The sequence below is a fragment of the Mobula hypostoma genome, chromosome 22 (genome assembly GCF_963921235.1).
Source record: "Mobula hypostoma chromosome 22, sMobHyp1.1, whole genome shotgun sequence".
NCBI lineage: Eukaryota > Metazoa > Chordata > Chondrichthyes > Myliobatiformes > Myliobatidae > Mobula > Mobula hypostoma.
In genome coordinates this window covers 41,162,393-41,175,478 of record NC_086118.1, presented here as the reverse complement: position 1 = coordinate 41,175,478, position 13,086 = coordinate 41,162,393, and the positions used below count along the sequence as shown (strand labels likewise).

The following is a 13,086-nucleotide window of genomic DNA, read 5'->3' as shown; positions in this document are numbered from 1 at the left end:
GTAACTATATCTTCTCTCATTATTCTTCAGAAAAATCCTCTCAGTAGTCAATTTGTCAATTTTCATCAGAATATTAGTCTCTGATCTTCACATCACACCTGAAGTGTTCTTTCCTGGATATTTCTCTGGTCTGAGCTGAGCCCATAATGACCGCATTCCCCGTTGTCCTCCTTGACTCATTCCAACTAACCCTGTTGATATCTACCTTCTTACTTCAAAAGAGAAGCACTCTATTCCACCTGTGCATTTCAATTCCCCCTACTCTTACGAACTGTTCAACCTACTCCAAACCAGCATAACATCTCTCGCCAAACTCACCTCATTCAGCCACTATCTCCTTCACCACAGTCCCAGACAGACTTGAAAGGTGGAACATTGATTGATCCGCTTCTAGACACTCAGAACTAACATAATTTATTAAGTAATATTATTTTATTTCCCTCTGCTAACCTTTTGGGTACTTTAACAGCTTAAAATAACACTTTTGCTATGAGAACGATGTGAAAATATTTAGATCAAGGTTATTGTCCACTGCCATTTTTCCAGTCTTTGATTCCGGGATGTCTCATTCTGTTATTCCATACGTACCCTTTTTGATTGCTTGCTTTCCACAATGTTAGTGTTGTTGGCCATCTCCTTTTTAGAAGATGAGTACTCCTTATCAGCAAATGCAGCTTTTGTTTGGTCATCCAATCCACCAACACTCTTCTCCCCACCTTGGCTTGTGGGTTCAGCACCCGGTACTCTGCATGTTTTCTGCATGTCAGGCATGTTCTGCTCCACTGCATGAGCCTGAACATTCATCACACCTGAAAACAGAAAATCAAGTTGAGGAACCTCAGCTCATTGGACCTGAAGTCCATGTGCTTGTATTTGGTGTTCCTGGACAATAGAAAAGAAACATCGGGAAATATTGTTGCATTGAACATGCTAGAGAATATGCTAGATACCCACCAGAACACTTGTTCCTTTAAATGACTAATTCAGGTCATTTGAAGCAGTGTATTCACCTAAATTTCCAATACTTTTAATGTTGTTTACTCATCAGACCCAATTTGGATTTTAAGCATAGCCAACTCCCTTCACTGCAAATTTCCCAGTATCTTGCATTTCTAAAAAATAATTTCAGGTATCTACCTTCCGAGGTTTGTCCAGGATTATTGACCCCCTTTTGGTGATTTACAGCCTCGTCTTTGGTTGAATCCGCAGAGGATGTTTTCTCAGGCAAACAAGGTGATTTCGCTAACACAACAGAAGGTTCATCATTTCCTCCCTTCTTTCCAGATTTCCTCCTCCGTTTCTACATCAGACAGAAATAGCTCATTAGCCCTGAAGCCTTGTCATCCTGCACTGGATTTAGTTTTGTGGGGAGGATACGAACCGTAAGAATGTCACTCACTGCCATCTGTTCCTGACAGTTCTGTACACCAGCGTAACAAGGGACAGAGCTATGCTTGCCACTACTATCATAATTTCACACAACGTGCCCATGTGTACTGCACCCAGTGCTACACAACGAAAGACTCTGGCCCACCAGCTCTCACGCAGCTCTTGTAAATGAAAGACAGGCATTTTGGTTGGCATGGACAAATTGGACAGATAGGCATATTTCAGTGCTGCTTTGCTCCCTGACTTCAAAATGCTACCCACTCTTTATGGAATACTCAACAGTTGACAGAAACGATGCCTGACAGTGCAAGTTGAGACCTGCAGCACTTCAGAATGTTATACCTCTTCCTGATTTTTGAGCATGGTCTCGGTACTCCAGCCCTAGAAATTTTCCATCAGAATCCTCTGTAGATTCCTCAGGGGATGAGAATATTCAATCTAAGTAACTTCCAATAAGCCTTATTCCTGTCCTGATCTCCTTATATTTGTGATTTGACAGCTTTGAGTTTGGAGCCACAGCTTAAACTGAGAAGGGCTTTGAGTCACTGTTTTAAGACCTGATGCCACAGAGCAACTTGACCAGACTGAAAAACATAAAAGGATACTGGGCTTGGTGCAGGGGAGTTTCTCACACATCATCCTAAACGTGACGGGTCCTGAATTGTCCCTATGAGCTGTGCTCGATTACCCCTATGGACTGTGCTTTTGAAAAGAGAGAGAGAGTTATTTAACACCGACATGTTGTTTTGAAGGACAGAGAGAGAGAGACAAAGACTAACTGTTGGACTGTCACTTTAAGGCACGAGAAAGAACTGGCTAACTTTTGGATTTCTGCTGAGTTGGAGACAGCCCCGAGCAGCTCGTAAGTTGCTATGGGGACTGAGGACATTATTTGATGGACACTCGATGTTATGATTTTCCGACAGCGTGTTGATACTTCTCAAGGACATTCCCCTGCTTGCATTTCTTACAGAGAGAGAGGAAGGAGGAGTTATTTGAGTGACAGTTGGTGCTCAGCACGGGAAGATAAAATAGAAGGTCAGATGATGGACCTCAGACACATGTTTTGGACACTGAATGAGCTTTGTAGTGCCCGCAGACAAAGTGGGTTTTTGGAGGATCGATCAGTGGCTCTTGCAGTGAAAAGGAAAGGGGTTGACTGGTAGGGAGTTGTCCATGTGTCCACCCTTGCCTGGGTGATAGCTTCACCACAGAAAACCGGTCCCCTTCTAATGTGGTCACAGTCGGTGACTTTTAAAGGATTTCGGAGGACAACGAGAAGATCAACGGCATCAGCTTAACTGAAGACTCAAATCTCTCCCTCTCTATCACTACTCAACTCAATACCACGAATTGAACTGAACTGAACTTTACTCATCATTGTAAGACTGTATCTTTTTACCCCTAGACTTAAAAAAGCTTGACTTTCATATATTTCCACACTTACTGATTTACTTACTTATATATAATCATTGCTAACCTGTTTGATTTATCTACATTTATATTACTGTATTGCGTAGGTACTAATAAATATTACTAGTTAATAGCAATACTGGACTCCAAAGTGTTTTCTATTTCTGCTGGTTCTTTATTCCCGTCACGGGGTACGTGACATTAAATGTCGACACTAACATCTCTAAATCACACCCTAGACCTATATACTGTATTCTGAAAATATGCCTCAGGAAAACACCTTTCAGTGATCAACCTGTAATTACTCTTAGAATCATAATGCCCTCAGCCTTCACTTCTCAGCAGTACTCCTTGTTTGGTCCAGGTCCGTGGGAAGTTCTCAGTCCACAATGACTTCAAATCTCCCCCTTCATCTGTCTGCTTTCTTCAAAATGAAATCACTCTTGTCCACCTGTGGGTTTCACTTTCCCCAACTCATCCCACCTGTTCTGTCTATTCCACAACAATACTGAACCTCTCTCCAACTCCCTTCATTTAGTCTTTTTCTCCAAGACTCCAGTTAAAATTGAAAAAGGAAACATTGATTATTTTGTTTGCAGAAATTTTGGACAATAAATTCTGTAGGAAACCAACATAAATACCTAACACCTACGATTATCTTTTGGCAAAATTAACAGTACAAAATAACACTTTTACTATAATAACTATGTGAGAATACTTAGATCAATGTGTTCATCTATGCAGCCCTTTTCAGTCTTTGATTCTTGGATAATCATACTTAGTGTTGTTCGGAACATACCCTCTCTGATTGGCTGCCTTCCATGAAGTTGGCTGTCTCCATTTGGGAAGACGAGTCCTTCTTATCGGCAAGTGCAGCTTCTGTTTTGTAAAGTGATCCGGCAATATCCTTCTCCCCGCACTGGCTTGGAGGACCAGCAATGGATCCGTCAGTTGTACCTGGGTGAGCCAAAACATTCATCGCATCTGTTAACAGAAAGCCAAAATGTGGAATCCCTATTCACATCATCATGATTGCTCCATTCCATAGGACCTTAACTTTATGTACTTGTCCTTGCTGCCCTTGGTAAAGGTCCAATTTATCAATTACACTCTCCATCTTTCACTGGGTGTTCTAGGGAATACACTGGATCACAATGGCTCCATGTTCCTCGTGACCAATCCAAACTACTTACATAAATTTGGAATAACGTACCTCCAAAAATTTCCTATATTTTTAATAAAGCAAATTTTGGGTTAACTCTGCTCCAACATTAGAATTCATCTGGATATTACACAAAGCCAAGCTCATTCATTGTACGTTGCTCCTCATCTTATAATCCCTTAAAATAATTTTATTACCTACCTTCTGTGGTTCTTTGACAGATGTTGGTCTCCTTTTGGCACTTCACGGCCTCATCTTGTGTGGAACCCACAGCGATTGTTTTCTCAGGTAAACAAGATGATTTCTCCAACGCAATAGAGGTCTCAGCGTTTCCATCCTGCTTCGTACGTTTCTAAATCACAAAAGAAATGTTATCAGCCCCGAAGCCTCAGTTCTGTAACAGATTCTGTTTTTGAAGGTTGAATATGAAACATCTGCTTTTTCTAATATAGATGCCATATTTAATGAAACCATTTGTCTCCTTTAATAATCTCGTCCACACTCTTCATCAGCACAGGTACACCACAAGGCTGTGTGATCAGCCCCTTGCTCTAGTCATTTTAAACTTATGACTGTGAGGCTAAGAACAACTCCAATACCATATTCAAGTTTGCTGACGACAGCACTGTCATTGGCCAAATCAAAGGTGGTGATGAATCAGCATATAGGAGGGAGATTGAAAGTCTGGCTGAGTGGTGCCATATCAACAACCTCTTACTCAATGTCAGCAAGACCAAAAAGCTGCTTATTGACTTCAAGGGGAGGAAACAAGAGGTCCATGAGCCAGTCCTCATCAGAAGATCAGAGGTGCAGTGGGTCAGCAACTTTATATTCCTCAGTGTTATCATGTTATCATTTCAAAGGACCAGCTCTGGATGAAGCAAATCAAATCAAATCAAGTTTAATTATCATTCAACTATACATAGATACAGCTAAACGAAACAGTTTTCCTCTGGGGAAAAAGGTGCCAAACATACATAGCACATTCAAAATAGTGAACAAAGAAAACACACTTATGCAAAAAAAATATATAAACCAAGACCTTGAGCGCCATTTCCTGCAATTGATGGTACAGTCTCCTAGCAAAGCACAGACACACGCAATCCAGCCTGTCAGTCCACTGATTGAACACGGGAGGGCAGCACTGACAGGAGAGGCCAGTCCCTCGCTGAGCGCAGACGCCATGCTGCAATGCCTCAGGCATCTCCTCACCTGGTCTGCAGCAGCAGGCAAACCCGCGGCTTGAGGCCTAGTCTCCCTACAACTGAGGCTCCACAGGTCCCATAGTGCCTGTGTTACCACCAAACAAAGGAAACAGGTCAACGGCAACTTACATTAATAGTGTCCAACAGTCTTGCAATCACAAGTGAAACGTCCGAGGCAATCATCCACAGTGATCTGCATGCTGCCTTCATGCACTGACTCCAAGATGTCTTTGAGTAGCAGGCAGCAAAACATTCTGCCTCCAGATCGGCTCCTCCGACATCCCGACCAGCTCCACTGACATCCTGATGGGCTCCTCCCCCAACATCCTGGCCAGCCCCTTTGACACCTCAGCCCGCTCCGCTGCCGAGACCAGTCCAGCTACTCCAATCAACAAGCAGCTCACTGATGGGTAGCCCTGTAGTACCCGAAGCTCTTGGAGTAGAAGTGGATTGTAAAAAACATTTATCAAAGATAAAAGCCGCTGAGTGCAAACATGCCACCATCTCACCGGAAATCTGAAGCACTAAGTGCAATTACAAAGAGAGCAGAACCATGCCTCTACCTCCTTGGGAGCTTGCAAAGATTCAGCATGACATCTAATACTTCGACAAACTTCTATAGACGTGTGGTGAAGAGTATATTAAGTGGCTGCAGCACAGCTTGGTATGGAAACACCAATGCTCCTGAATGGAAAACTGTTCTTGAAGCCCTCCCCACCATTGAGTACGTCTACACAAAGCATTGTTGCAAGTAAGCAGCATCCATCATCAAGGTCCTCTGCTACCCAAACATGCTGATATCAGGAGGAAGGTACAGGACCCTCAGGACTCACATCACCAGGTTCAGGAACAGCTATTACCCTTCAACCATCAGGCTCTTGAACCAAAGGGAATAAATTCACTCAACTTCACTTGTCCAATCATTGATATACTGCCAAAACCTATGGTCTGACTTTCAAGGACTCTTCATCTGATGTTCTCAATATTTGTTATTTAATTATTAATTAATTATTATTATTATTTATTATTTATTTTTGTATTGTACTGTTTGTTTCCTTGTATTGTACTGTTTGAACGCCCACGTTGGTGAGGTCTTTTCATTGATCCTAGTATGGTTATTATTCAATTAGGGATTTATTGAGTATGCCTGAAAGAAAATGAATCTCATAAGTGATACATATGTACTTTGATAATAAATTCACTTAGATTTTTGAATAATGAAGATTTTTAAAAAGTCTGAATTAATCTATTAGCCTTCTTAAGATGAAAACATCTGAGCTGTTCAGTAATGAGTTTTCCCAAAAAGTATATGATGCATTTTTACCTATTTAGCTGTGCTGCACTGTGGAATATACACAAAGTGGGAAGTAAGTCTAATAATCCAATCCCAAACATATATGCTGTCCAGTTTCCATCTTTTGACAGACCCATCTTCCTCCTTTTGTTCCATAACAGATGGTAGTTTGCAAGTTTCAGGAGTGTCAATTCACCAAGGAGAGCTACGCTGTTGGAAACTGTACTTTAAAGGTGGAAGATTAAAACAAGGCACCTTAGGGAGCTAGCAAAGGGTCCATGGTAAATTCACAAAGCACATCATCCTATTTAACATACGCAAAATTCTGGAGGAACTCTCCAATCAGGAAGGGGGAGGACAGCAGCATTAAGAAGGTGGGGAGCTGTGAAGAGATACAAGCTGGCAGGTGATAGGTGAAACCAGGTGAGGCAGAAAGCCGGCTTCACCTATCACATTCTAGCTAGCTTAAATACCTTACCTAATCAAGGATACACTTGCTATCGAAGGAATACAGTGCCACACTGGTTCATGGAGATACAGTATTGTATGTTGGCTGTTGACGCAAACGACACATTTCACTGTATGTTCTGGCATATATGTGACAAATAAAACTAATCATAAACCCAGATAATTCTGCAGATGCTGGAAATCCAGAGCAACACGCAAAAAAATGCTAAAACGCTGGAGGGACTCTGCAGGTCAGGCAGCACCTACGGAGGGGAATAAGCAGTTGACGTTTCGGGCCAAGACCATTCGTCATTATTTATGAATGTGACAAACTGCGTGGTACAGCTAGTTAATTTAAATCATCACAATTTTTCCAACATTCATAAATGTGTCACATCCAACAACCATTTCCCTTTACTCTATCCCATGCATTTTGTTTCAAGAATGTACCTGTGACAGTAATTAGACTGGATATTAGTGGCTTCTGGAAGGCAAGTGTTTTCTCTGTAAAACCCTCAGCAAAAACCACAGAATCTGTTTCTCTAGGAGCTAATATCCTACCAGCAGTAGACACCGAGATAATCATTTGTTCACTTACAGTTTCAGGTGCGACAACACCATCAGAGTCTCCGATTTCCTCTGCAATTGAAGCGAGCTCCAAAACGTTTGATGCTGAACAAGGAAAGTGATCAGCAAGTGACGATGATGAGTCCAGTGAAGATGCTTTCTGGCCTTCTTGGGACATTTCAGTAATGTTATCTTCCATCTTAATGCAACATCTAAAAAGGTTTTACAAAGTTCTTTTTTATTGATATAATATCTGCATAATTATCATTGAATTAAAAAGTTATTAGTATGTGAATGAAACAGTATGATACACATAAACTCAGTGGACACTTTATTAGGTACAGGATTGGAACCCAGTGTGGTCATCTACTGCTGTAACCCATCCACTTCAAGGTCCGACATGTTGTATGTTAATGGTATTTTTATTTCAGCTTTGTTTTTCTAAATGGAAAGCCATTCCTGTGAATCAGAAATCATACATAATACAGACCTGGAAGTATGGCAGATTCCCTTTCCTAAAGCATATTAGGTTCTACTAGCAATCTTGCACTACTTCATTGTCCCAAACCTATTCCAGGAACTGAATTTCATTCTCCCAACCAACTTAGTGGGGTTGAAATTGTATCGCTTGATGTTTTTGTCAGAATCTGATTTATTTTCATTGGCATACACTCAGTGACCACTTTACCAGGTACATCTTTCAGCCGAGTGTGGCCTTCAGCTGCTGCATCTCATCCACTTCAAGGTTTAACATGTTTGAGCATTCAGAGATGCTCTTCTGCACACCACTGCTGAAACACGCAGTTATTTGAGTTATTGTTGCTCTCCTGTCAGCTTGAATCAGTATGAACATTCTCCTTTGACCTTTCTCATTTTGCCCACAAAACTGCCACTCACTGGTTCTTTTTTTGCTTTTCACACCATTCTCTGTAAACACTAGAGACTGTTGTGCATGAAAATCCCAGGAGATCAGCAGTTTTAGAGATACTTAATCCACCCTGTCCGGCACCAATCATCATTCCATGGCCAAAGTAACATAGATCAAATTTCTTCCATATTCCAACAACTGAACCTCTTGACCATGCCTGCATGCTTTTATGCACTGAGTTGTTGTCACATGATTAGCCGATTAGATGTTTTCATTAATGAGCAGGCATATAGGTGTACCTCATGAAGTGGCCACTTGAGTGTACATTATCAATTTGTATGACACTTCACATTAAAGCATCCCACTGAGTTTTATAAAGTCAGGGGTAGGAAGAGGAGGGGAATACAGCGTAATGGACTTTGAGACAGTAAAGTTAAAGAAGGCGAACAAAACTTTGGCACATAACTGGGATTGAATACAGAGCAACATGAAAAAAATAGAGAGGCCCTGTGAGGGTGGGGGGGGCAGTGGCAGGTTCAGAGATAATTCACAACTAGCATATGTGAATCTTTCATCCCCAGTGGGGAGGCACAACAGACAGAGATAATTGGGAAAATAGTGCAGGGAATTTTAATAAGGCCACCTAACAAAAGGCCTGCAGCATAAGCATATGATAGCAGTGGAGAGGCTGTAGACAGGCAGTGCAGCCGATCTATGGAACAAATGGGAAATTGTTCAACCTTTATTGCCTACACTCCAGAATGAAGTCCACTCCAACCTCAGTCAAAGGAAGTAGGATACGTAGTCCAAGGAAGCCAATCTACAGGTCCTTGCTTACTCGTACACAGTGAAATAGGAGTAATGGAAGTTGGGAGTGATTGTGGCACCTTCAGTAAGATTCTAACACCAATTTTTCCCTTCCAGTATTTCACAGGGACCAATCCCCTTCACTGTTCTTTTGCCTATTTTTCCACTCACAATGACACCAACCAATCTTAAGGCATTTCCCCCTGCAATTGCAGATGATACAACTCTTGTCCTTTCACCTTCCCATCATCCAGCGACCCTTTCAAGATGTAGCAGCAATTCATTTGCACTTCTTCCAATCCAGTGTACTAAGTTCAGTGATCATTGTACCATGTTTAGTGTTCACGCCGTCATCTTCTCTACTTTGGAGAACCAAACAGATTGGGTGAACATTTTAATGAGCCCCTGCATTCAGACCACAGGGTGATCTCGAGCTTCCAGGTGCCTGTCACTTTAATGTTTCATCACACTCCCACACTGACATATTAGTATGTAGCCACCTGTACTGTTACAATGAGACCCAATGCAGGATTATGGAACAGTGCATCAGTTTCAAACTGGGCATGTTGCAACCTTCTACACTCAAAGCTGATTTCTACAACTTCAGATAATTTGATTTCGCAGTCTGTATCAGTCATCAAATTGTTGGGGTTTGTTTTCCTTTTCTCATCTCTGAAATGGAGGACAACCCAGCCTGACTTCCTGGGTATATCTTCCAACTCTGTATTTTGTAACACCTACACTCTTTTGTCTATGTTCTTCTTTCTCCCATTGACAATATAATCATGTTTACAGCTTATCCCCATGGTCACCTTGGGTCCACCATATCTAAGATATCTCTTTCTCCACCTTATCTGTATCTCAACAAACTACTTTTAGCTCCTTCCCAGGTCTGAGGAAGGATCTTCAACCAAATGTTAACACTGTTTCTCTTCCCACCAAAGATCTGAGTACTTCTAGCATTTTCTGTTTTTAGTTTAGAACTATATCAGTTGAACTATTGCGTTTACTGGAGGGAAACGTCTCAAGGGGAAGAGTGTATCTTTATTAATTTTACTCATACTAGTTGTTTCATGTGTTTTCACCAATTTTATAAAATGCTTTGAAATGCAATCGATTTTAAATAGTATGCAACTCATTCTTATTGATGCCAAATAAAGCGTAACTCATTCTAAACATCAGAAATATTGAGAAAGATTCAAATATTTTGTAGGCTTTGACAGCTGGTTAAGCTGAGGCATTTTCAGCAATATTGTTGGAATACAGGTTGGAACGGTTTGTTCTGCACCTCCTGTTTCTGACTTTCTCCCTCAGCTGGAAAGCTCTACTGCAATGTACGACTACATTGATGAGGATCTTCATGGGTATAGTCAAGTTAAGTGTGGACATGCTAAGAAAGCAATGGAGGGTGCAGACAACCTAAAGCTGTCTGCAGGATCTAGTCCAATATCCTTAGACTCCTGCCTCAACAAGGACTTGGACCCATTGCAAATTACCTGTCACCACGATAGGTCAATGGCAGATGCAATCTCAATGGCTCTTCCCACAGCCTTAGACCACCTGGACAATACAAACACCTATGTCAGGATGCACTTCATCAACTATAGCTCAGTTAACACCATCATTCCAACAAACTTGATTGAGAAGTTACAGAACCAGGGCCTCTGTACCCCCTTCTGCAATTGGATCCTGCTTAGCCCACTGTTCTACTCTCTCTATATCCATGACTGTGTGGCTAGGCATAGCTGAAATACCATCTACAAATTTGCTGATGATACAACCATTGTTGGTAGATTCACAGATGGAGGTGAGAGGGTGTACAGGAGCAAGATACACCAACTAGTGGAGTGGTGTCGCAGCAACAACCTTGCACTCAACATCAGTAAGACGAAAGAGCTGATTGTGGACTTCAGGAAGGGTGAGATGAAGGAACACATACCAATCCTCATAGATGGATCAGAGATGGAGAGAGTGAGTAGCTCAAGCTCCCAGCTGTTAGGATCTCTGAGGACCTAACCTGGTCCCAATATATCGATGCAATTATAAAGAAGGCAAGACAGTAACTATAGTTCCTTAGGAGTTTGAAGAGATTTAGCATGTTAACAAATACACTCCAAAACCTCTATAGATGTACCATGAAGAGCATTCTGACAGGCTGCATCATTGTCTGGTAAGGGGGTGGGGGGCTACCGCACAGGACTGAAAGCTGCAGAGGGTTGTAATTTAGTTGGCTCCATCTTGGGTACTAGCCTACAAAGTACTCAGGATATCTTCAAGGAGCAGTGCCTCAGAAAGCACCCAGGGCATACCCCTTTCTCACTGTTACCATCAGGTAGGAGGTACAGAAGCCAAAAGGCACACCCTTAGCGATTCAGGAACAGCTTCTTCCCCTTTGCCATCTGATTCCTAAACGGATATTGAACCTGTGAACACTATCTCACTTTTTTAATATATATTATTTCTATTTTTGCATGATTTTTAATCTATCCAATATATACGTTAATTAATTAATTTATTATTATTATTTTATTTCTTTTCCTTCTATATTATGTATTGCACTGAACTGCTGCTAAGTTAACAAATTTCATCATACATGCCGGTGATAATAAACCTGATTCTGATTCGTTGTTGTTCCATCATTCAAATCATCAGAAATGAGAAAATGAAACTGAAACTAGAATAGTTGCTTCCCTTAGTCAATGAATTCGATGTTGGCTTTCTATATTAACGTTAACCCCAATGCACACACTTAAAATTGAACTTTGAATACAAGACTGGTCCAGTAACCAAGTATAAAATGTGCCTCAAAACTTGTTCATGTCTTATGAAGACACTCTTGAGATCTGAATCCAAGCACTGCGCTCGACATTTTCTCTCTGTTCACTGCAGTTTGCACTTTATACTGCGCTGTTAGCACCCGGAAAGACAAGCAACAATATTCCATGAATATATCCGTTCCACTGAGAGTTGCGTCCTGAATCAGAACAAAAACCTAGCGACCATTTTACTTTTTCCCCCTCTGTCCTTCCCCCGACCCACATGAAACAAAGTATTAGCAGCTGAGTTGCGAAAATCACTTAGAAAAAAAATTATCTTAACATTTTGCAGGAATACTTCGCTGGCAGATTACAGAGCAACTCCACATGAGCAATTAGGAATGAGTACTTATTCACTTATGCCACTTCAAGCATTGCAATGATGAAACCTAATCAAAGTCAATACTTTCCTTTATGAACTACTCCTGCACAAGTTTTTTTTTTCAATCCTTCCCTAATATTCTTCTGGGTGGTCGGGGTGAAATACATCTCTACGAAAGGAGGAGCAAGGCGCTAGCAGCGGGTCACCCTTGGGTAATGTGTATCAGCTGCTGTGCGCACCCCCCCCCCGCCCCCCAACGATCGGGGAACAGGTACTGGATGGTCGTATGGTGTTAGGCGACCACTGACGCTAGGCAGACAATCTCTTCAGAGTATTGACAAATCGAGGGGCCGTCCGTTTGATAAAGACACTGCCCGGAAGGAGGCAATGGCAATCTTCTGGACAAATACTTGCCAACTTCAATGATGGTCATGAAGACCATGATCGCCCACGTCATACGACACAACACATAAATGATCATGATGAAAGTCCTTTAATCTTTGCATTTAGATGCAGTTTGAGTTAGCCTCTATTTAAAGGTCGCACTGCCAACACGACCGCATCTGCTCAGGTACTGGTCCGAAGCAGCAGTCTGGAGTGAGCCGAACCCTCTTATTTCCGACTCCAAGTCGAGAGTACCACGTACCGGCGTGTTTCGGTAAATATTTTATTTAAATCACACCGTTGGAATTATTACTTTGTGATTAAATATGGTAAACACTTACCTACCAGAATACAGTTATTATCTGGATTATGCAGCCTTCTGTAAACAAGCTTCCGCCCCGAAGCACTTTCC

General features: G+C 41.6%; 1 protein-coding gene across 3 annotated transcripts in view; it reads right to left on the bottom strand.

Moving 5' to 3' along the window:
- LOC134360308 (E3 ubiquitin-protein ligase rnf213-alpha-like) overlaps positions 1 to 13,086 on the bottom strand; it is a 178,173-nt gene extending 165,087 nt beyond the window's left edge. For 2 of the 3 annotated variants that reach the window (XM_063074523.1, XM_063074525.1), the window contains exons 1-6: positions 13,016 to 13,085; positions 7,509 to 7,689; positions 4,166 to 4,316; positions 3,602 to 3,759; positions 1,138 to 1,300; positions 589 to 809 (exon numbers count right to left, since the gene is read on the bottom strand). In XM_063074523.1, the coding sequence (XP_062930593.1) occupies positions 589 to 809; positions 1,138 to 1,300; positions 3,602 to 3,759; positions 4,166 to 4,316; positions 7,509 to 7,676 (861 nt within the window). In that variant the 5' untranslated portion in view covers positions 7,677 to 7,689; positions 13,016 to 13,085. Of the gene's footprint in view, positions 1 to 588; positions 810 to 1,137; positions 1,301 to 3,601; positions 3,760 to 4,165; positions 4,317 to 7,508; positions 7,690 to 13,015 lie in introns of all 3 variants that reach the window. The other variant, XM_063074524.1, reaches the window with a different exon arrangement.